The sequence below is a fragment of the Bemisia tabaci genome, unplaced genomic scaffold (genome assembly GCF_918797505.1).
Source record: "Bemisia tabaci unplaced genomic scaffold, PGI_BMITA_v3".
Classification (NCBI taxonomy): Eukaryota; Metazoa; Arthropoda; class Insecta; order Hemiptera; family Aleyrodidae; genus Bemisia; species Bemisia tabaci.
The window spans coordinates 684,992-709,785 of record NW_027311734.1 but is presented as its reverse complement, the minus strand read 5'-3'; the positions used below and the strand labels follow the sequence as shown (position 1 = coordinate 709,785).

The window sequence follows — 24,794 nt, the reverse complement described above, 5'->3', positions numbered from 1 at the left end:
AGGCATTGATCATAATTTTTCTCTGATCCAATAAATATTTGTTAAATATTTAAGTATAAAAAAATTTAGAGAAAAGCGACTTTAAAATAATGATCCTTGATTGAGGAAATATAACTAAACGACACCTCTTAAGTATCAATTTTGTGCAGACGTACTTTCCACCAGACAGCTTGTGGGATGCCAGGTACCTTCATGTCAAAGTAAATTTCCTCATCATACCAGAACCGAAAATGACCCAAGTAAAATAGCAACTTTTAAAGGAAGGAGTCAAAATTGAAAGTTTCATAAAGACTAATGATCATATAATTTTATGGTTACTTGAATCCGGTAGAATCAGAAATTGATATTAGCTGTAAAGTGGACACCAATATTTTTTTGAATAAAAGATTATAAAAAGCACCAAAGCACTTATCTGCATTGGAAAACTAATTTCACGTGCTTTGTTTGTAAAATGAACCAAGGATATGTAGTTCTTTCTTGCATAGAAGAGAACCTAACAGACAACAAACAGCGAGAGGGGCTTAACAGCATCGTTACTTATTCTTACTACATTTTGACAACTTTTTTTTTATTCCTAAGTATAGGTGTATGTTCAAAATCGAACATGTTCTAAAAAAATTTCTTTAGAATTTACGACCGTCCAAAGGTCGAAATGAACAAATTGTCAAATAAAATTTTGCGACGCAGTTAAGCCACCCTCTCCGCACTTTACCCTTCTGTATAGCAACTGTCCAGTCTCTAGTCAGTCACATATGACTCAAAACCTCACTCATTTACTTACAAAGTAACTCTAGGAAGTTAGTAATGACAATCATTCAGCTGTGCAGTGTAATATCAATGTTTTACGTTTATCAATGTCATTAAAATAGAAATTGATAATGGAAAAACAAAATTGGAAGCTTGACGTTCTTGCACACCCGAGAAAACGATCAAAATGATTAACAAGTGACGAGGTTCGATGGTGCTATCTGACAATGAGTCGTGCTACTTTTATATGCATTGTCTATATACACTTTTTACGTACATATACGACCGTTAAAAATCTTAAGAGTTGAGACTCAGGAGAGAATGTAGAAAAAGGTTCGTATATTTTCGAGTATAGTGATAGGTTCTTTTTCGGTCGGATGATACACCAACTTACCTCCCCCCTCTTCTTAAACGTGTTGCGGTTTTCGGTTGTTTCAAGTGTCTTGATCAAATGTGAATGTGAATAAGTTCTCTAATATTGCATCGTCTAAAGAAGTGAGGCTAGTTGGGTCTGAACATTTGATCCCGCATACAATGAAAAATTGGCCCCTAAGCAGCTTTGTCATTTTTCGTCAAGTTTCAGCATGGTGAGAAGGGTGCGACCTACATTTGAAATATCCTCCTATGAGGATCCTATTTGATCACAGATCCTCTCTGATGACACTACTGCAGATGATAATGGATCGAGAAATACAATTTCGTATCGGCCTTCTTGATTATGCTATGCGGATGTAACATTTGGCTTTTTCTATAAAGTTGATTGTGATGTAATCAACAAAACGTACCTGCCAACAGATTTTGTGTTAGCTGTTTGCACCCCCTATTTTACAGTTCTCCGCAAAATAATTCCCTTGTTTAACCAAATAAATATTTCTAGTTATGATTCAGAGGACGTTTCAAAGCATATGCTTGATTTCCTGCATATGCTTATTGTCTCAGACGTTTAGTATTATTTTTGCCAAAAAGGCACAGAAAAAAATGACCCTATTATCAGAGGAACCAGAACTCCGCAGTGAATTCTCTAAATTTGCTCATGACCATCCATTTGAGGTTTGTAAATGCATTTCATCAGATAAGTATTTTTTTCAACTGCTGAGTGTGCAGATTCTATTTGCAAACGATGTATAATCGATAATCCTCACGTAGCAATTAGTTCGATTAGTTTATATGATTGAATGGGATTACACCAGTCTCAGCGCAGTGTATATAAAATTTTTGGGGTGTAAGAACCCCTGAGAGATTTGAGGTAGCTATTCCAACGATAAAATATGCGCAATTGCCTACTTGACGTTTTGAAGGAGAATTAAACCTGCGTGTATTTCGTGCGCATGTCTACAAACAGCTACAGTTTTTAGCCTGCACTCCTGCAGTCTCAGACATGAAGACGTAATGGTTTCACCCCAGTCTGCATCTTTGAAAACGTATGGAAGAATAATAGGTACCTAAAGCAGGGACTAAATTGCAATTTTAAAAGGCTCATCCCAATGGCTTTCACCAAACTCTTATCAGATTTTACTTTTACAAAAAGAGCAAGTATTTTTCAATTTTCTAACCAAATCGTTTCTCATTTCTCCTCTTTCTTGCTTTATTCGGTGAATAGATCAAACATGGCAATAATGGATTAAAATTTTCGAACAACTTTGCGTCTGATAGCAAAATTAAAATACCAAATGTTCCTAGGAAAACTGAAAATCCATCACTCATACCGCCAGGTAAGTACTTACTTTTATCTTTATCTCGCATCACACCTCTATTGTAAATACTAAAAAGGAGAGGGGGGTAAAAATTAACTGAAAATGTACATATGAGTACTTGGCAAAATAAATTTTGGTGAGTTCTATTGTATTTCAGCTGATAGCTACATAGATTATAGTCAGCCAATCACGAATAGTCTTGTTGTCCCACTATCAGTGACGTCGGCAAGGCTATACAGGGTGATCCAGGGTTGAACGGCCAGACTGCAGGAGAAGAAACATCCCCAAACCCCTTTTTTAAATTGAGATTTCGATATGTTTTATTAATTTATGAATTCAGGGCATAAAAATGAGATTAGGCTCCAAACCGTTGCCAAAATTCAGGAAAAACGATTTATTTTCCGATTTTTTTTTTGGGGGGGGGGGGCTAGCTCCAACATGGGACACTTTCAGAAAAAACTTTATACGACAAAAAAGCCTTATTTTGACCCATAAATCACGCTCCTGCAGTCTGGCCGTTTAACCCTGGATCACCCAGTATAAGCATGTGCTGCCTATTTTTCGAGGTCTTTTTTGGATCTCAGACCTGTGACTCACGTTACTCTCATTTTGGTCTTCTTCACCCCAGACCCGTGTTCCCTCTCAAAAATCTGACAATTGTGCAACTCTTTATGATATTCTGTGGTCTGTGCTCTCTTACTTCAATATACATTCTCCGTTTCCAAATCTTTTTACTTACTTATCTACTCGCTCTCCCACAACTCAGCTCTCCCGTTCAAATTCTTTCATTCTTTATCTATTTCTATTAATTTCCATACTTAACTACTGACAGGATACCTTATAATGCGCGAATGGTAAAGTATCTCTTTGTGACACGTCATTATTTAAATATTCTTGTCCTTTACGTTCATTTACAGACGTATGGTCCAGCATAGTATCCTCGCGAGATGATTTGAGAAAAGATGTCATAACCTTCCCTGAAGAACACCCTTATGAGCCGTGGTACTTGCTGCAGGAGGAGCCTGAAGCACCGCGGAAATCACGCCGTCAAAGAGCTCGAGAGCGGGATGGGCTCCGACGACACCCACCACCGCGAACGAAGGACTCGGGACGACGCAGAAAACCGAGGGGAAGACCTGGAAAACGAGCACGGCAGCGTGGAGAATTTGGGAACGATGACTTGCGACGATCTCGGAACCAGAAGGAGGTACCACGGGGGCCTTGGGAACGTGGAAGGGATGGACGAGGATCACGAAGCCGAGAAGACGATCCACGGCGATCGTGGAGCCAGAGGGACGAACCACGGCAACCATGGAGCAGGAGAGATGAACCACGGCAACCATGGAGTCCGAGGGATGAACCACAGCAACCGTGGGACCGCAGGGATGAACCACGGCAACCATGGAGCCAGAGAGACGAACCACGGCAACCATGGAACCGGAGGGACGAACCACGGCAACCATGGAGCAGTAGAGATGAACCACGGCAACCATGGAGCAGGAGGGATGAACCACAGCAACCATGGAACCGGAGGAACGAACCGCGACAACCATGGAGCGGGAGGGATGAACCACAACGACCGTGGGACCACAGGGATGAACCACAACGAATGCCGGGTCGAACGGGACAAGCACAACGATCATGGGGCCGGCGAGAAGAACCACGGCAACCATGGAGCAGAGAGGATGAACCACAGCGACCGAGGAGCCAGAGGGATAGACCAGAGCGGCCGTGGGACCGGGGGAACGAAGAACAACGATCATGGGACCGCAGGAGATACGTACAGCGACCATGGGATCAAAAAGACATTAAGAGAGCACGAAAACTGGCGAAGAGGAGAATCAGAAATGGGTTGCGACAAAGATTGGCTCAGGAGAGGAGAGCAGAGAAACTGAAGAAGGAGGGGGTTAGCGAGGCAAGCCCTTCGCGGAAAAGCGAGGGCCAGGAACCTAAGTCCACGCTGGCGTGGAGGACCACGAACCGAGAGACGCGGGTGGAGAGGAAGACGACGCGGGTGGAGAGGGCGACGACGCGGGTGGAGAGGACGACGACGCAGTATCCACGAACCCGTAAAGATGACATATCACAGCGGCCGATGGAATGGCGGGAACAAGGACCGTGGACACCGGAGGCATGGACGCGCAACACTTGGCCCTGGGATGGCTGGACGAAAAAACCAAAACGTACCATCATGACGCGCGCCTCTACACCTCATCTGAATACGGCCGCGTCCCAGCCCTGAATCACCATTCTTCCCTTAGGTATACTAAAGATTGGGATTAATGTCTCGACTGTGAGAAAGTTTAGAGCGGAAATTGTATCCGCGAAAGTTTGCGTAGTCGCATCGCTCCGTGAGCGGGGAACATTAAGAACGCCTCCATTTTTGCGTCTGCAGCACGCATGGCTACTGAGCAGGTTTAGTTGCAGCAAGGCGTTTCGATTTTTTCGATCAACAATGATGGGGTTTCACACCTGCTGGCTGATAGTGAGATAAATATAATAGCTACCAATAAATCATTAGATGTCGTTACATCGTTATTATCGTTATCGTTAGTTGAATAACGCTTTGATGACCTCCTAGGCACATTAAAATTAGGACGAGAGGAAGAAAGTGTTCTTTTCCTTTGACGTCTGTCAGGGCCGGATTTGGCGGATTTACCTACTTGCCGCCCATGAGCCGCCTATATTTTGCCGCCCCCTTCTCATTCGTTTGGAAACATCAATAAAAACCACCAAGTGAACGTGCCAGCGGAGGTGGGGTGCATAAGACGCGTTTACTCGTGTTGGACACATTTTTTGGGAAAGCCCTGTCAACACTACTAGCAAGAATTCACCGAACTTTGCGCGAACGTTAAGTTTCGTAAACCTATCTCTGCGTGGACAAGGCCTTCCATTCATAAGAAATGAACGAAAAAATTATGAAAGAACAAACATAAATGTGGTTTAATGATTTTAACTTCCGCCGCCGCGCCGCGCAAACCGCACCGTGTTTGACGCAATGCGTGAAGTATTCACGCAGTCTTGTAGGCGCTATGCGTTTCACGCTGACCGCACTGTGTTTGACGCAATGCGTGAAGTTCTCACGCAGTCCTGTAGGCGCTATGCGTTTCACGCTGACCGCACTGTGTTAGGCGCAATGCGTGAAGTATTCGTGCATTCTTGTAGGCATGTAGGCGCTAATATGTGTTACATGCCAACCGCCGCGCCGAGGGCTTCTCGCTTCTCCTTTTCATCTCAAGTCCTCGTCATCATTTCTCTCTCAGTCGCTCCGTTCCTTGCCGAATTGCGTATTTGGTCTCTCTCTTAACTCGACTAATTAAAGGTGCTGTCTCTTGTATCACCGAAAGACGACAAAATTACAAATTACTATACTCTCAGGAAATGAGAGATTTTGTTTGTAATTTTTTTCTAAATCCGATTTTTTTTTATACCTACATTTAAAAAAATTGCAAAATTTTCCGCCTCCTAGATTTGCCGCCATGGGCCGCGGCCCATGTGGCCACCCCCTTAATCCGGCCCTGACGTCTGTTTCTCTCCTCATAAGAGACGGATCATTGCTCTTCATTTTTAACAGGTCGCAAGGAAGTGCGGAATGAAACGATGTTCAATTGGACGGCATTTTACAATTAGGAGCTACAATTTCTGACATATGTTAGAAACAGGATTTGTACCATAAGTTTCCCTTTGCAGGCTGGTGTTTTAATGGATGAGCCTGAAATTGTAGTCCCTAATTGTAAAATGTTGTCCAATTACACATGTACATTATTTAGCTCACAATTAACGAGCGGGCATCAAACGAGAAACGACATTGATGGTCAAAGTAATCATAACGTTTTGATGTAACTAAATCGTCACCTTCCAGGCAAAGTATCACAAGCGCCATGCGACGTTTAAAAATTTCCGCCGCCATTTTATTTTTTTACAGAAAAATTGTTCAACGAAGCTGTCCGAAAATTTCACTGAATTTTCTTTGTGCTGCGGATAAAATTTAGTGAAATTTCCAAACAGATTCAACCAACAATTTCTCAGTAAAGAAATAAAATGGCGGCGGAAATTTTTAAACGTCGCATGGCGCTTGTGATACTTTGCCTGGAAGGTGACGAAATCTGCCCAGAAGTTGTGTGTGTGGCGGATGCAAAAATGAAAGCGTTGTGTCTAAACTGAGCCAGAAACTTTATTTCCTAATGTAAAATGTAGTTCAAATATTATATATATAACAAGGCTGTGATATTTCCTGGGAATCTCTTTTCAGGCAACTTTAATAATTATTATGTTATAATGATTCTAGATATTTTTGTCATTAAATCAGTATGTTTGATTAAAACTAACACCACACATCTGTAGATAGGTAGCATTCCCGAATTAATATTTTTCAGAATGTAAGAAAAGAGAGAGAGAGTAAATATAGAGGAATTAAAACTTATGGTAGAGTGACTGTTCATTGTTCATTTCCTAATCTTCCGTCTTTTCTTAATTTTCATTGATTTTAGAGCTTTCTTCATGACTTTATGATAGCACTGAACCGTCTATCAAGAGGCAAAGTAAAGTACACAGTCCTGTTAAACTCTATTTTGAGTCTTTATTTAGTTAAAATCGGCAAAAAATAAGTTTGAGACATAGTAATTAACAACCACGTATTTTTTAATTAAGTGTTGGACCAGGACCATAGTTCTATAAGTCAAGTTCTAATCAGTTATAGCAGGTAGAAATTTTAATTCAAAAAACGTAAATACCTCCGTTATGCTTACCACCCTCATGATTTTAACTCCAATTGATCCAGATTTGTTGATTATTTAAATCTAAATAGTTCCTCGGTCCCCGGTTTCTCGGTCATCTCTCCTAACGGACGAGAATATTATTCAAAATGATAGTCTTAAACAACATACTATCCTTGATATCTTAAAGAAATAGTTTCCCTTCTACCTTCCAAAGATGAGGAATGAAAATAGTTTTTTCGCTCTCTTGAAAAATCGCAACGATACCTCATTGGCAACCCACAGAGGGGATCATTGCGAGTTCACGCGTCGCGCCATCGCGCCTTCAACTTTGCAGACGCAACACGGACATCCGTCAAGCACGAATAGTTGTATCTCTGCGCCGGCATCAGCGCTCGCCCTTTCCGTTGCTCTATTTCCATGTTTTGTGAGTTCCGTTTGTCTTATTAAAATTGTAATGGCGCTTCAAACGATTACGTATAAGCAATACAGCATACAGATAGGAGAGGCATAATTTGGCCTTGTTTTTTAGTTTTTCTTCCGAATCAGAGCGACACCTACATTACTAGCAGCACATGATCGAGCATCGCGAGTTTATGCCTCGAACCTTGCGCCTTCAATTTTGAAGATGCAACACGGCCATCCATCATCAAGTACGAATAATTAGTTTTATCTCCCCGCTGTCATCAATACGCGTTGAAGTGTCTTCAATTTTTGAAATTTAAGAAATGTTAAGGTAAGTTTGCCAATAATGAAAGAAACAAATATTGAGCTTTTAGCCGATTTTCCCTTTAATAATATGCAAATTCGGGCCATGCTTCGCAAACAAAGTGCAAGAGAATGTTTATTTAAAAATTACCTTAACGTGGTAAAATTTGGTTAATTTTTAAATGAATATTCTCTTGTACACGGTTTTTTTTTTTTAAGTATGGCAGCCTGAGTTTACATATTATTCAGGACAAAATCGGCTAAGAGCTCAATATTTGTTTCTTTCAATATAAGTAACCGAAAACCCAATAATTTTGTTTGCTCATAATATGCTATGCTGTATTCAAATCAATATCACTTGAAGAGGAAGAAGAAGAAGAAGAAGAAGAAGAAGAAGAAGAAGAAGAAGAAGAAGAAGAAGAAGAAGAAGAAGAAGAGAAGAAGAAGAAGAAGAAGAAGAAGAAGAAGAGTACCTGATGAAGGAACCAAAATTTTCAAAGGTCCCTCTAACGCCCTGCAAGGCGCTCAACTAAGAGTTGGTATTTTGGCGAGAATAATGTCATATCAGGGAATTTCCTTTTTTACGACTACCCCTAGCATCTCTCAGGTAGTCGGGTCAAATTGAACCGAATCTCATCTGGGGAAGCTGCATAATATCACATAATATGACACGTAAGAGAGGTGAATGCACTAGGCCATTACCAAAAAAGGGGACGATTTCATAAAAAGTATTTCCTACTCTCAACGCAGAAATGAAATGGATAATACTTCAAATTGAGGGTTAATTCGACCCGACTTGGGACTTCGCGTGTGAAAGAAAGTCTTGGGCTTCTAAGGGTTAAAACATTTTTGTTATGGCGAGATAAGCTTTGTCGCAAATGCACAAATATCCGATCACTGCAATTTAGGAAATTTTATCGAGGATTAGCATTTACCAATTGACAGAACACTATGACTTTACATTTTAATCATTTCCGGTGAAAAGTCTCTCTGATAGACCTACAATCAAATTCCTCTCCCGCAAAATTATATTTGGCGCCATGAAAAATTAGGTAGGTATACGAACGGTAATGCCAACAATGGCAGCACGGCAACTACATTCATTTTTCTTTTTAGACCTCATTTATTGACAAATAAAAATCACATAATCAGTTTTCCGCAAAAAAAATAATGAAAGCAATACTTTAGTCTAAAGATTCAAGGCTTCACGCGAAGAACCTCAAAAAAAGAAATTGTGGTCACCTGAAAAATTGCAGTCTTGTTAAGATGGTACAGCTGATGAATTATTCAACATAACCTGTTAAGTCACTATTATTGTTTTGGGTTTTTTCGTCCTCGTCTCATGTTGTTTTGAGATCTAAAGACTTCAAAAACTCCTCAATATTTCTCAGTTTTAATCAAATTTCTCGTACTTAAGATTGTTAAATAGTCAATGCTTTAATATTTTGTTCATATGTTTTTTGTGAGTCCTCTGTGGGAGTTTCACAACTTGTGATCTCCAGCATGGCAACTTGATCTCTTCTCATCTTTCACTAGTCAGTGCATCTGTTTTTTGAGTAGGTAATCAACAATCTAACTTTATTTGCGTACTATAAAGTCCTCCATTTTTCTTTAATTTTGCAGCAAGTAACTGATATAGTCAATTCGTCCCACATGCCCGTCTTGTAGTTTGTCTTGCAACCTTGATCAATGAAAGAGGAGCATGGTTACGACCTCGCAAGCTGTTACCTAATAGAGCGTTAATTTAAATTAACCCATCAACCACTTCTTTACCAGGGAAAATGAGAATCCTACTATTTGAATGACTTATTTGTGTCCAGCAAATCGTAACTCTACGGAAGGATTTCAAAAGTTATTTTAGTCGCATGAATCATCGATTGCCACGAATCATCAGTTCTGTTGGTGCACACTTGAAGTCAGCAGAATCATTCATTTTCCAACACTAGAAATTTGTAAAAGATCAGTTTTTCTAATATTAAATGTATTTGGTCTTTATGTTGGGCATTTAAAAAGTTATGCTTTAGTGGAATTACTTAATATCTCATACTTTCTGTTAAGAAAGTTAAGATCTACATTCTCCATCATCAAATCAATTTCAATGCCACACAACTCTATCAGCATTAAGCAGTACTCAATTTCTGTAGTGTTGACTAGCTGCGTTGTCAAAGTAGACTGTTTGGAAAATTGGAAACAGAATTACCCGATTCCGTAAGGTCAATTTTGTTGGACTCCGTCAGAGTTACCTGATGGCTTGTTTGTCTACGCACCAAAGCCTAAAGTTTCTACCAAACCCTCAACAAACTCAGGGGGTCAATGGGACTGTTGGGTTGTGTTTGGAAACTGAAGAATCGAACGGAATCGGACAAGTTTACTTCCACAACGCACTGTAAGTCTACTGTCCCAAGGAAAACACTTATTGGGCTCTAATTTCAACTTCAGAATCGTTTCAACATCAAGTACATACATTAAAGGAAGGATGTCATGCCCTTTGTTAAGAAAAGTGTGCCATCAACCTGCACTCTGACTTAAAACTGTGCATTTTAAGGTTTCAGAATGACACAACTATGACGGTCGCTAAGTCAAGATAATTTGAACTGATTGGCTGAGAAGTTTAGGGAGAAAGAGTTTTGTAACTAGTCCCATTTTTAACCGCCAGGGGCTGGTGTTGCTTTCATGCATTCACCAGTCCTGGCAATCCCTAATAGTTAAATTAAACCAGCAAATTCATTTTCAGCCTGAATTCAGTTTTGTTTCCTAGAATCAAATTATTTTCCCCCTGTCAGTGTTGGGTGCGATCATCAATTTTCATGAAACCTATCAACACTTAATTCCCTTAAACCATGTATTCGTTTTTCAGTCTTCAACTTAAGCAGTTCTTCCCGTTTTTCAGATGAAGTAAAATGGATGTTTTGAATAAATTTTGCTCAACGGTCAGCAGCACTGTTTCTCAGTTATCAGCGGCTTTACCTGGGAATCCAGTCACTAGAGAATTTGAAGCCACAGAGCATATTGCCAGTGTTGGTCAAGGTAATTGCTTCTTGCTATATTTTCAAATCATTTTGTTTTTATTTACACTTCCACTCACTCTTGTTAAATTTTTTTTTTTGAAGATAGATGCACCAATGTTTTCCATTTTATTAGAGGAGAAAGAATTTTTTTTTTTCAAAGCCTGAAGAGATTTCAAAGAGAGGAATAATTTTTCGCAAAGTCCTCTAAGAAATAAAATGAGAATATTTTTTGAAAACCAATGGAAACTCTTATCCAATCAAATGCATCATTATTTGAAATAAAAACTGAAAATTCTCAATCATCAACCTTTTGAGTGGGATGCAGACAAATCTGAGTTTTTAACTAACAATTGTAGTGTTTATTCCAGCAATATTTGAACTCAAAACTATTTGTTTTAGCAAATTGCAGGTAAGTAACCAAAAGAACAAGATTTAGTTTTGGAGAAACTGCCTCCTCTAACCATTTTGTGGTTTTCAAAATCCACTAAGAGTGGAAAACTGTATTCGTTCGAGACCTTGAATAGACTGTTAGGACTTCATTATAACTTAAGTACAACAGAATTCTTCTTATCAATTCAAATTGAAGTTAACTGTTTTTTAACTGTTTTTACGTCGTAAGGGATCAACTATAGGAAAACCAGTTTGTCAATGCCTCTCGAGGTTTAATCTCGCAGTATCCAGAATTTTTTGCAATTTCTCTTACGTTAGCACAAGATCAATTCTGTTAATTTGCTCCCATGTTCTGTATCATGCAATTTCACTTACCTATCAACTAAACTTATTTTCTTTTTTTTGAAGGTCTCCTGTGGAAAGTTTACAGTGGCTACAAGAAATCTACCAGGCAGGAAGTTTCAATTCTAGTTTTGGAAAAGAAGCAGCTAGAAAGATGGCAGCGAAACGAGAGAGAAATTATTTTAGAAACTCTGAGAAGAGGCATTGCACAACTAACGCGGTTGAGGCATCCTCAAGTTTTGGTTGTATGTCATGCTCTTGAAGAGTCTCGGTAAGATGGTTTTTCTGTATGATTGCAGTGGTATTTTTAGGTGTTGAGGTTAAAGCATTAAAAATGTACATTACAAAGTGTTGCCTTCAATGGATGAATATCAGACCTCTAAATTCTATGTTTGATACTACTTACCTATACTTATTTTTATTTCCATGCAAGCCCTTGATTTTGAAATTATAAAATACCTTAACAATGAATCAACTTGCAGTAGCCCAAAAAGTTTGCACTGGTTTGTATTTTGTGCCAGGTGAAATAAGATAACTCTGCATGATATTTTGGGAAACTCAGTCCTCATGAGTAATTGTATTGTGTTCCTATCAATGATGGAAGAAGAAAAATTATTTATATTAATTGTGGCTTAGTAAAATTTTGGCATACAATGCATAGATTTTTCTTTAGATTAAAGAAGGTAGATTATGCAGAATTTGTCAGATCAAACATGATTCTCCTGCATTAGTTTTAAATTTGGTAAGAGTTTGGAACACTATCAACCAAGTTACGTTTTTCTCTTGTTTCACGGTTTTTATTCCTAAATAAATTATTTACCGCAGGTACATTTATTTTCATGAAAATGATGCACCTTCAAGAGTTTTTCGCCGGCACAAATTCAACTTGAAATCACTCTTTCATCAATTTTAATTATGAGCCAATCTAAATTGCAGTTTTACCCCTTTAGAAAATATCTGATTACTCACCTAGGAAACACTGTATTACTAACAATTTCGTATTTTTTGTCCAGGGACAGTTTAGCTTTTGCCACCGAACCCATTCTTGCCAGTTTAGCAAATGTGTTGGGTGTCCATGAAAATATGCCAACACCACTACCAGCGCAGTTGAAAAATTATAAGTTACTGGAAATTGAGGTCAAATATGGTTTACTACAGGTACGACCCTCCTTTATTCTTAGCAGTCATTGCTGTGCTTTGAAGCTCAATGTTTACTGTTGAATCATGAGCTTCATCCATGTTTTGAATTAGCCTCTCTTTAAGCATGAATTATGTGGATTCTACTGAAATCAGCTTGACTGCTCTTAATAATGCATTATTCTCTCTCGTTTCATTTTATTTAAATGGAAAACTAATCTACTCAAAACCCTTAAGTATCCTGTGAAATTGCGCTGAATCATGAAGAATATCTTCGCAAAATTCCAAGTTTCAGTGTTGCTTACTTTTCTGCTCCAAAAATAAAACATCAGAGAATTTTTTTATTTATATACCACTGCTCACAGAAAATAGACCTTGGTTTGTGAAGATAAACTTTTTAAGAGAGCGATGATTGTCCAATAGGATTGAATTTTGATCTTTCAACAGAATAAAATCTCTTGTGTCCTGAGAATAAGTCGCGGGTGGCCTAATTCTTTTTTTTTTGCCTCTGAAGTATATAAATGCTTCTATTAGTATCTATTCAGTGCCTTGAGCGTGGAAAATTAGCTTCAATAGCTTTTTCTTAAAACTACATTTTTTTAATCGATAACTTCAAATTGCCAGTTTGTGGACCAAGGTCTATCTCCTTGAAGACAGTCACATCCTTTTTAAATTGCCTGAAATTTGCTATCAAACTACAGGCAAATTAACTGATTAAATGATTTTTCAACCTTGTCCAAAACATGTCGTCCCTTTCTAAAATATAAATCAGAGTAGGGAATACAACATACAGTAGTCATTTTAATGCCAATGTGGCTGGATTTCATCGAACATGATAAAATTGTTGAAAAAATAATTTAGCTACAAGCCAAAAATAAATTAAACAAATAATATTTCAAACTACATAGAGATGAGAAATAATAAAAAACTTTTGTTGTAATTAAAAACGTTGTGTTTCCTGTAAGTTTTTTATTATTTCTCATCTCTATGTAGTTTGAAATATTATTTGTTTAATTTATTTTTGGCTTGTAGCTCAATTATTATTTCAATAATTTCATCATACAGAAGTCATTGTAAAGGAGATTTCAATAAATTTCAGGATGTACATATGTAAATAAAAAGTTTGTTTTTAACTTAATTTTTAAGTTTAGTAAGTTAGAGAAGTAATATCAACCTCTCTTGTATTGTCTTTTAAATATCAATTTTCAATAATTATTTTTTGATGTTCCAGATTGGAGAAGGACTTGCCTTCCTACATAATGATGCTAAATTACTGCACCGCAATATATGCCCAGAAAATATCATAATTAATCAACAAGGAGCTTGGAAATTATTTGGTTTTGAATTTTGTGCTCCTAACTCTAGTGACAAGCATGTAAGTACATTCTGTTTCTCAGCATCGATTTCATTCTGCAGTAAAAAATTATTTTTGTCATTGCAAATGAGACTCCATTGCCTTATTTCAACTTCAGTATATTTCTCATTATTAATTTCTATCCTTTTGAAAAATTGTTTCCTTCAATGTTTTTTTTTGTTTTCATTTGTAGGATATGGCGTGTGCCTTTCGCAGTGATTTACCACCAATTGCCTCACCCAACATTGATTACATTGCGCCAGAGTGTGTGACATCAGAGACGCAATCATCCGCCAGCGATGTTTTTTCTTTGGGTATTCTAACGTATGCAGTACACAATGATGGCCGCCCCCTATTTTCACCATCTGACATTCATGGCTATCGAAGAAACATGTCTGAGGTGATTTTAGTTCAATCATTGAATTAACAAATTCTGTCTCATCTTTACTTAAGTAAAAAATGAAACCAAGCATGGATGAGCAAAATTTTGTAAAATAAAAAAATTTGATCGGAAGAGCTGCAAGTTTCAATCCTACTATTCCAGTGTCCAAAGCTCTGAGTTTTGTTTAAGAAAAGATGCTCTAATTTTAAAACCAAGCAACCCATTCAGATAATTTTGGTCCCATGTTGCAAAAAAATTGCGTATGATGCATGTTTCTTTTTTCTTTGCAGAAATCAATGTAAAACCTGTACAGCTATGAATATAGCAAGGTCAAAAACCTCCTTTTAACCCTCAGTGCCTGTTCCCCCCCCCCCCCCCCTCAATCACAAATAATATTTAGTTGTTGACAATAAAAATATAGGTAAACTTACTTTTCATCAGTTTAAACTTATTTCACTGATCGATACTAACAATTTTATTTTCAGCTCAAGAGCCTGCCATCATCCAAACTCATCAATATACCCCCAGGTCTCCGAGATGTGGTCAAATTGATGCTTAGCACAACACCAGAGTTGCGACCTGAAATTCATGACTTTATCAAAGTAAGAAATATTCGAATACCATAACAGTTAACGTATAATGACGTAATGGTTTATTTAAAAGCAAATTACTTAATTGATGATCTGCTAATTGAAGCCTCTTGATTCTCTGATAATTCTGATACATGGCTCATGGCTAAATTTCTCCAGGGCATCAAGTTATGGTCAATGTTTCGAAGCCGCATCTTTGTGAGAAAAAAATCACTCATAAATTCAGCAGATACTAGGTCGCTTACCAGCACAATATCTGGAAAAATGATCGTTGATCCGTATGATCCTCTTGCATCCCTGAATATTATAAGCTCTGAAAGTCACAGCATTACAACCATACAGTATTATTTCAGCATTACTTTTCTCATTGGCATCCCTTATTTTCCTAGTATCTGCCATGACTTCTTTTCTGTACAGGTTGACTTTTTTGAAGACGTTGGTGTGAAAACTCTGAATTATTTGGACTCACTTTTCCAATGGGACAATCTTCAAAAATCTCAGTTTTATAAAGGTCTTCCGCAAGTTATTGAAAAATTACCTCACAGAGTGTGTATTTACAGGTCAGTAAGAATGAACCAAACTGTCTTTAGAACCTCATCCTAAAAAATTTATTTTTGTTAACTGTCAAAAGACCTAATATTTATCTTTTAGATTTTAAACTATTACCGAGGACAATAATAAAATAAATGAATAAAATCCTCTTCTAAAGGATTGATACACAGCCTTTAGCTTACTAGATGAGAATCATGTCCGCTGCACCAAGAGGTAGCTAAGGCAAGTGAAAAAAATTGATGCAGTATAAACAAAGCGTAAAGGTGCTGTGCAATTCCTAAGCTTAATATTTGGCATGCCCTGAAGCGATGACTCAAGTCTTCCAAGTATACTCATTAAGGTGTAAGGAATCATGGTTTTTCAGGGGTCTAGAAATTTCTTTGTTTTCACATAAATAAAGTTTACTTTAATAAAAATACCCTGTTAGTGAAAAGGTATAGTGCGTTAGAAAGACCCGACTTTGCCAAAAAAGCAATGTGTTCATTGCGTGGTTTCTTCACTGTCACTAACATGCAAGTCAGTCTCTTTCACTAAAATCAAAGGTGCCTCCTGCTAGCAGAGAACTGAAAATAAAATTTTAAAAATGATTGAAAAAAAAAGAAAGAAACCTTGACTGCTTTTACTAAACATTTCTTGTTCTATACTGGTTTCATAAAAAAGCATGGGATCACGATCCTGCAATCTAGAATTTTCTGGACTCTTAGAAGTATTTACTACAAAAGTAGACTACATCATCTGTGTTTTCGGCAATGGTCATGAGATTTTAAAATTCTCCCTCTGAGTAAATCTATTTGTTTTACTGATCTATATCAGTCAACAGAACACTATTTTTTCTTATTCCATGCAGCTGATCTGACCGATTATCAAGGTCTACTTGTGAGACTTCATTTCACACAAATGAATCCTGATCAATGCAAGACTTTCAGTCATTTTAATGATATTTTATAAGATTCTTGTTTGATTTTGGAACAGTACTCTCATTCTTTCTTTTTTTAACTCTTTTCTTTTTTTTCTCCCTTTGTATAATCATTTACAGAATAGTGCCCTGTCTAGTTAAAGAATTTGTTAACCCTACAATGGTTCCATTTGTTCTACCCAATGTCCTATCAATCGCAGAATCAAGTACAAAGGAAGAATTTGTCCACCATATCCTCCCGCACTTGAAACCAGTCATGAAATTGCAGGAACCAATTCAAGTAAGAAACTTTCTCATATAACGCACCTTCAATAGAAAGTATGAATATGTTGCTACTCAATAATAACTCTATGGATTTACCCTTTGTGCCCAGTGTTGGTGCCAGCGCAACATTGTAATGATGATTTCAAACTGAAATAGTGATAAGAATCTTTAGTAGCAGCTTTTTCCCATAATAACACTAATTTAATTTAAAGTAAAAGGAGCAATGAAAGGAGGAGGATGAGCTGGCGAGTACAAAGGCTCAAAGTTTACAATAGCGGCTGGTGAGTATTTTTACTGAGTAGGCACTCCTAGAAGGGGCCTGGACTGAAGTTCCTTGGGGAGGGGGGGGGTCCTGTTACGGTCAAATCCAGGGGAAGAGGTAAGATGTAGGTGGAGAATGAAACGGCCGAAAATCCAAGTTCCACATGTCGATGTAAGAGTAAGTGCAGTGGATGAGCAAAAGGAGGTGGCTGGACACCTCAGGCTTGTTCCATGTGTTAGTAGATGGACTGCTGTATCAGAGTTCTCCTCTCTCCTGTCTTGTGCGTCGTCTTTCTATTGCCAAGTCCTACAGAACAAAGGCTCCAAAGCAAAGCTTCAAGCTCAAGACAAAGTTGCTTCATTCCTTTCTACTCATGCCGAAGCAATGCAAGCTTCACGCTGCACCGCAAATTTTTTTGACTTCTTCTCCTCGTGCTTTTGCTATTAATTGCAGCTATCTATGAACTATTATTAATTAATTTTATCTTTTGTTATTATTGTGATGTTCCAATATTTATTTTATTAATGATTTATTTGTCCTTTGTCTCCTTGTAAGGCACTGCCCATGTCCACTCAAAAGGCTCTGCCTTTCATGTCTTTGAGCCCTTCCTCCATCGAACCGCACCTGAAAGTTTACAGGGGAAGACAATGATGATGATGAGGGGTCATAAAAAAGCAAAGGTCCTCTTTTATTCGTCACTCCCATTTTCCCCCTAGGGGCTCCTTCTTTTTAAATATTTAAATTTTGGTTACCATTTTTTTTGTTTCTTTTCTTTTCAGACACTATTGATTTTCATGCAGAAAATGGAATTGCTTTTGAATTTGACACCAGCAGATGAAATTAAGTCAGATGTGTTACCAATGCTTTATCGAGCTTTAGAGTCGGATGTACAGCAGATACAAGAGCTGTGTCTTGCAGCCCTACCGACTTTTGCTAGTCTCATCGATTATCCTTCAATGAAAAATGCCCTTTTACCTAGAATTAAAAGGCTGTGTGTGTCTACATCGTATATTTCCGTAAGTAATTTTTTGTGACGAACATCAGAATTTTTTTCTCTTTTGATTATTGAGCTCCTCCTCTCCAGTGTGACATATGGTAGAAAAGAGGAAGGATAAGTAAGTCATTTTAGGTAGGGATACCATCAGTTTTGATTCAATTTTTGTCTTAACATAATTTTGTCAATTAATTTGAAGAACTCTCGAAAATCAAAGACAAAGAGAATGTTAATCTCTGTGGAGGAATAGTGTACCTTCTTTTTACTACCTTGTATCATTCCATCAACATAGTAAAACTTTGACAAAAAGCATGGAAGCACAGCAGTAACAAACAAGTACACTCAACACGTCAACATAAACAAAAACATAAGTATACTTGTGGCACATGAAGTGCGCAGACTGGTGGACACTTTACTCAGTCATGGTATTGAAAGGGTTAGCATCCAAACAGAAACTTCTCTCCATTATTTTTTTCATTTCTGCAGTCGGCAATTTAAGTTTTCAAATTTCTCTGTTTGTTTCTCAGGTTCGCGTCAACTGTCTTGTCTGTCTTGGAAAACTGTTAGAGTTCCTAGACAAATGGCTCGTTCTTGACGAAGTACTTCCTTTCCTACCACAGATTCCATCTCGAGAACCAGCAGTTCTTATGGGCATTTTAGGTAAGTCATTCACCTTTTCCTGAACTGCTTCTTTTGTTTGGGCCCCGTTCACGTATTTGCTCCCTATCTGTGCACGGAGAGTTTGACTGGATTGGTGGCACTGTAGAAGCAGGCTCAGACTGTAATATAGGCAATCCCTTCCTTTAGGCCTTCAACTTTGAGAGTTTTTTTGAGCTTGGGTGTTTGTCTCATAAGAAACCAGTGGTATCATCTTTCTCGCAAAACTTTAATTGAGAAAAAGTACTTAAATAGCAAATCTTCTTGGCATGCAAGATTTCCTCTCCATCAATTGTAACCATCCAAGGAAAAGAGAACCTATTGTCAGAAAACTCCAAATAGAGGTATGACACTCCTGCATACATGATTAACAAAACTTTTGACATAAACTACTTGCAAAAATCTCATACCATCGACATAAACTTAGCCAGATCGCTCACAACTTACTGAAAGAGATACCATTGAGTGTTCCCATCAGAAAGACTAATTCCAAATTTCTAACCTAGGTTGAAAACAAATTGCTGTCTCTGAAAATTTGCCTTCATATCTCAAGGTACCTTTTTTTAACGGGCAGTCACACTTGATAACAAATTTTATCCTCTGATCCTAATTGGTTGAAAGATATCACTCGCACCTTGTGTAACTGCACTGTTTTTTTACCCTGCTGTATCAATGCACTTCTTATTGCTGTGCGTGCTGCTTGTTGCTTGCTACCTTGCGTGCTACTATTCTTACATTTGGCTCAGCTTTTTTTAATTCAGTTTCTTCCGCTGTGGTTACTTTTGTGGTCCTACTACCCTAGTGTTTTTCGCTGTATTGTCGCTGTACATAGACCTTACTTGCAGTTCATAAGTATGCTTGTATTGTGCTGAAGTGTTGTAATTTTTGAGAGAATCGCCAATGAACAAGCACTTGACACAACTTTCAACCCTTTGGCAATGCCTGCTCACTTAATCCATCAGCATATTCCCACTAATTTTTTGCACCTTGACCAGGTAAGCTATGTTTTTTCTTGTAAATTTTGAAGCTTTGAACTTAGTATTATCATTTTGTCATCAGTGGCATGGCGGACTGTGCAATGTATTGATTGATCTGCCATTCAAACCTATAGAAAAGGATCAATAAACAGGGTGTACGCAATGAACACCTTAATAATCGATTCTTTACCATAGCTCTAAATGAGGAAATATCAATAATCGATCATTTACGCTTCGCCACTGGTTGTTGTTCACTCTGTTTTTTTCATTTTTTTGCTTGCTTTTCTTTCTGGATATTTCTAGCTCTTCCATTAAGTGCTAGCATTTATACACGCATTTATACAAGCATTTATACACGCATTTATTTAAAAATATTTTATAGAATGTTGAAAAATCAGAAATTATGATTTGTGTAGTATCAAAAATTTAGTCGTTAATGGGTTCTTTCAGAATGTTAATCTATTTAACCCCTGATTTTTGGTAGAGGCTTAAATAAGAGCCTTCAGAATTCTCCATTGATATTGAAGTTTTTTAGTAATTCCTTAACGCTACAAAAAATAATTGTTTGCTACAAATGGAAATAATCAAACAATTTTTGTGGTGCAAGTAATATTTCTCTCTTTTTCTTTTCTTTCTAGGTATCTACAAACTAGTTCTAAATCACAAAAAAATGACAGTTTCTAAGGAAGTAATGGCAACAAAAATCATTCCCTTTTTAATGCCCCTCAGTATTGAGAATTCCTTGACCTTAAATCAATTTAACGCTTTAATCTCTATCATAAAAGAGATGGTAAATAGGGTGGAAGCCGAGCACCGTGTGAAATTAGAACAGTTGAATTCAATCCAAAGCCAGCAGTCGTAAGTATCTCGATTTATTTTAATCAATACTTTCAAAGAAGATAAAGTTTCTTTTGGGTGTAAAGTTTTTGCCGAGGCAAGAAAAACTCATACATAATTACGGTCCGTAACAATAAAATTGCCAGCAGAAAAGATGGCATTTTCTCAATATATTTTATAAATGGACAAAGGCGGTGCCAATGTTTGCTCTATAATCCTAAATTGTTTTCACAATTGAGTAAATTATACAATTAAACATGTTGAATTTTGTTTGTTTTAAGAATTAACTAGGTAAACTGTACAGCAAAGAAAAAGACAAACATATAGCTTTTAAGTAAGAAATACCACTGTCTTTTTGTTGTCCATGTCTACTCAATGTTCGGTTTCCTCATCATTGAAAAGTACATCATTATTCTAATGATTATGATATTTCAATGTATGTATTTTACAATATTGCAGTGAAATGAATCCACTATTTTCACTTTAGTCTATGTGGTAACTTATTCTTCATATCTCTCTTGTTTCAGAGCAATGAATCCCTCCTCCAAAGCATCACAGAATGTCTCATCTGCTGAGCCTTTTTCCCTGGAACAAATTTTAGGAATGAATGGAAATCAACAAAAATCCGATGACAATAAATTTAAAAGTAACACCAGTGAAACCCTAACGTTTCAAGATAAACAAAGGTAAATGAAGGTTTTCTCTTCGTTTTTAACGATTTCATTAGGTTTCTGTTTTATTATGATGAATAATATGGAAGTTTTTTCAGCACTAAATCATCATGCTCCCTCATTCTTAGAATCTTCATGATGTTGTCATCACAACTTGTCATCACAACATGTCAACTTTATCTTATGTAATGCTGTGTGTTGTTGATCTATATTATAACAAACTTTCAAAATCTCCTCTCAAAACTACCCTGGAGCTAATCTATAGCATTTCTCAAAAATGTCCAATTTTTCTTTTGAAAATTTCTGAAAAACTTTGCAGGAGATGGCAAGTGAATTAAGTCCTGAAGAATAAATTACTTCAACCTGAAGAGGAAAATTCCTTCCACCTATGAAGTCATCTTCCCACAGCAAGCTCCTATTTCTCATATCCACAAAGTTAATTAACATTGCTCTTGATTTTTCTATTTCAGACTCGTGCAACAGCAGGATGTTCAGAAGAGGTTACAAAGTGAACCGGTTCTAAGCCCGACTCCAGCACCACAGAAAGCACCCCCTCAAGTCAGAGATTTGACTGCTAGTTTAATAGAAAACAATTTATCCCAAATGTCTTTTTCTCAACATTCCAACCCTCCCCAATCCAATTTTCCCTCAAATCAAAGTACAATGAATCTGGGTTCAACAGGCTTTAGTTCTTTCTCTCAGACACCGGCGTTGCTTCCTGCAACACAACCAGCATTCATGTCTTCGCAAATGAGACCACAAGCTACCACCTCTCAGTTCCCATCCTTACCAAATCTACCCCAAAACAACCTTAGTCAACCTGGCTTTAATTTCATGTCCATGAATGCAACGGCCCAGTCTCCCCTAAATTCTTCAATGATTTCACCCATGAATACATTCCCATCCATTAAGTCAACTCCATCTATGTCTATGAATAATGCTTTCCTAAATAACTCCATGAATTCGCAGCCTACTAAACCATTGTCCTCCTCTGAAATTGACGATTTTTTGAGTTAACCATCACTTGATCTATTTATTTCTAGTTGATTTGCACAGCTTTTGCTTATTTTTTTTTTTAGTATTGTATTATTCTCAGACTAATGTTCATGAAGCTTGTCAGTTTTTGTTTTTTTTTTCAATGTTTTTGTGATCTTTTCTAATTTTGCTGTGAATCTGTCAGCAAACTCATCAGTTTTAAGTGGACATGCATTTTTAACAAATCATTGTGTTCTTCCTTGTATGCTCGGATACAGACTATGCCATCACGACTATCCTTGCAAAATTCAAGAGAGCATGTGTTATGAGCTCTTTAGTAAAATTGTATAAAGTTCAAAACTGTCTGTATTTTCTCCCATGTGGCTGTGTTGAGGTCATGTACGTAAACAAAACTGAAAAAAGTTTGAAGTAACACAAGATATCACATTCATTTTATGTACTTAAAAACATTTTCAGGTCTTCAGCTTGCAAACATAGAAGGTTAATTTTTTTCATAGAAAAAAGAGACTTCACTAACAGAAGTGAGAGCTTTATGAGGACCTATACCCAAGTTGTTCCTTTTGAGATTGGCTATTTTTACACCCCTTTTTTCCAAATCCATGACTTTTTAACTAATTTAAAATTTGAGGGCTGAGTTATGTCAATGTGATTTTCATTACAATGTAAATGGTAGAACCTAAATTAGTAGCTCTATGTAGAGAAGTAAACTCCGTTTTAGTTAAACAAATTTATTTTTTAACAATCGAGCTCCCCAAAATATCAACCATCTGCAGACATAAACAGTTTTTTTTTTTTTTTTTTTTTTTTTTTTTTTTTTTTTTTTTTTTTTTTTTTTTTTTTTTTTTTTTTTTTACCCATATTTGCTTCAATGAAACAGACATAGCCAGAGGTTGCATTTCTGTTGGTGTGGTCTATTTATTCAATATTTTTTTACTATTCAAAAGCAGTCCTTATTACAAATTTGTTTCAGCCTGAAAGATAATATCATAGCAACTGCTTAGTTCCTCTAGAGCATATCTCGAGTTTTATGTCTAAAGAATATTCTCAGGATCTGGAAATTCCTCTGTTCGTGGTCAGAATTCTTGCATAAGCTGTAATTTTAAGCTTTCCTAAAATTGTCTGCTTTTTCGTCAGTATACGTTTCCTTTTTGCCAAAAGGCAATTAACATCCTAAAAGATTTCTAATCATCGGGACCCTTTTAATTTATCTCTGATGGCTTTTGTACTTTTTTTTTTATTTATTTATTCAATTTATCTTAAGTGTCTTTGTAATTTTACAATCCTGTTATTCCAATCACTGAATACCATTCCAATAAATAACCACTGTTATCCATGTCAAGCCTTTTTTATGATAGTGTAAGTTCCTTCCTCTCCGTAAGTGGGGTCTGTTAGTAGCACAGTGAATACATGTTGACCCTCACCTTTTTCAGAACTTATTAAAAACCTGATTCTCACCTAGGCCCTTTTTTAATTACAACTTCCATGCTCAATTAAAATTTTCTCGGTTTACAACACATACGCGGAATATCCGTAGGCATGAGGAAACAGCCCTGAGAGATCTTCTTTCACAGAACACCGCTGGAGAAACCGCATATCTGCCGCGATATTGAGATGATGAAAGCTTAAAGGTACGGCAATTAAGGCGCGGAATGCCGCCGCGGAATCGTACGCGGCGGACGGAAGGGAAATCTGTTACACGCGTTTCAATGGGAGCGGCAACTAAGGAGCGGAGCGACGCCGCGGCGTCCGCGGCGTCACGGCGCTCCGATCTGTCGAGAACAGATCGGAGCGGAATCCCTCGGAGATTCCGCCTCGTCCGCCGAGGTTTTCGATGATTTTTCATGTCTATGTGCCGAAACGTGGATCGCGGTGGAGAAACCAATGGAAAATTGCGGGCCATCATGACTTATTGGATTCATGAAAGAAAACATTTTTTTAGCACGATATCAACGCATGGCAATCCTACCTCGTACCAGGTGCAAATAATACCACACAATTGGTAAAAGAAACATGACACCTTTTTTCCAGGAAATAAATCTATAAAAACAAAACGGAATAACTATTTTATGGCTTTTTGGCATCTGAAAAATTTATTTATACGTTGCTATATATCTATAGAGAAACCTCTTTTTTTGAACATCATGGCTGAAAGTAAAAAAATTGGTGTCTTTGCTTGCAATGTTGCAACTCTCTGCTCAAGCTTCATTCGTTAATTTGAAACTATTGATAGGGAGCTTATCTTGAACTTTTTGTAAACATTTTATTGCTGTATGTTGGAGTTTTTTGCCAACGTGCGTCAAAAATTGTTTTGCTCATTCAAAAATACTTTTAGAAATTTTGCAAAGGGATATTTTGACTGGTTTTCTCGTAAAAAATATTAGAGCTTTTGAAACGTGGTGAATGTTCATTGTAGCAAGGCACAACACACCTACAGTCGTGAGTTATCATCGGATACTGAGGACGAGACTGCCGACGGACGCGGCGGAATTTTGGAGGCGATTCCGCTGCTTAGTTGCCGGGCACGGCGGAGCGGAAACAAACTCGACGCCTCGCTCGCTCGGGTCGTCCGCCGCGTCAGATCCCGCGGCGGCATTCCGCGTC

General features: G+C 37.5%; 2 protein-coding genes across 6 annotated transcripts; both read left to right on the top strand.

Annotated features, from left to right (window-relative positions):
* The first annotated feature begins 150 nt into the window (after positions 1-150).
* LOC109043038 (uncharacterized) lies at positions 151-7,010 on the top strand. Of its 2 annotated transcripts, none has more exons than XM_072305633.1 (3): positions 151-1,334; positions 2,348-2,459; positions 3,359-7,010. In XM_072305633.1, the coding sequence occupies exons 1-3, from the start codon at positions 1,332-1,334 to the stop codon at positions 4,681-4,683; spliced, it is 1,440 nt and encodes a 479-aa protein (XP_072161734.1). In that variant the 5' UTR covers positions 151-1,331; the 3' UTR covers positions 4,684-7,010. The 2 variants fall into 2 exon arrangements, with proteins under 2 accessions (XP_072161734.1, XP_018915611.2); XM_019060066.2 differs by having other exon boundaries at positions 156-1,797.
* Positions 7,011-9,152: 2,142 nt separating this feature from the next.
* LOC109043026 (SCY1-like protein 2) lies at positions 9,153-23,526 on the top strand. 4 transcript variants are annotated; one of them, XM_019060051.2, is made up of 14 exons: positions 9,153-9,420; positions 10,755-10,891; positions 11,671-11,875; positions 12,618-12,762; positions 13,973-14,116; positions 14,289-14,495; positions 14,963-15,079; positions 15,485-15,627; positions 16,656-16,815; positions 17,841-18,077; positions 18,583-18,715; positions 20,328-20,547; positions 21,054-21,212; positions 21,668-23,526. In XM_019060051.2, the coding sequence occupies exons 2-14, from the start codon at positions 10,765-10,767 to the stop codon at positions 22,212-22,214; spliced, it is 2,544 nt and encodes an 847-aa protein (XP_018915596.2). In that variant the 5' UTR covers positions 9,153-9,420; positions 10,755-10,764; the 3' UTR covers positions 22,215-23,526. The 4 variants fall into 4 exon arrangements, with proteins under 4 accessions (XP_018915596.2, XP_018915599.2, XP_018915597.2 ...); XM_019060054.2 differs by having other exon boundaries at positions 10,738-10,891; XM_019060052.2 differs by having other exon boundaries at positions 9,153-9,424.
* The last annotated feature ends 1,268 nt before the right edge of the window (positions 23,527-24,794 follow it).

Coding starts and splice junctions, on each gene's coding strand:
- LOC109043038 (XM_019060066.2), top strand. CDS start 1,627: ATGATTCAGAGGACGTTTCAAAGCATATGCTTGATTTCCTGCATATGC. Junction 1,798..2,347: donor CTCATGACCATCCATTTGAG/GTTTGTAAATGC, acceptor TTCGGTGAATAG/ATCAAACATGGCAATAATGG. Junction 2,460..3,358: donor TCCATCACTCATACCGCCAG/GTAAGTACTTAC, acceptor GTTCATTTACAG/ACGTATGGTCCAGCATAGTA.
- LOC109043026 (XM_019060051.2), top strand. CDS start 10,765: ATGGATGTTTTGAATAAATTTTGCTCAACGGTCAGCAGCACTGTTTCT. Junction 11,876..12,617: donor CATGCTCTTGAAGAGTCTCG/GTAAGATGGTTT, acceptor TTTTTTGTCCAG/GGACAGTTTAGCTTTTGCCA. Junction 15,628..16,655: donor CACAGAGTGTGTATTTACAG/GTCAGTAAGAAT, acceptor AATCATTTACAG/AATAGTGCCCTGTCTAGTTA.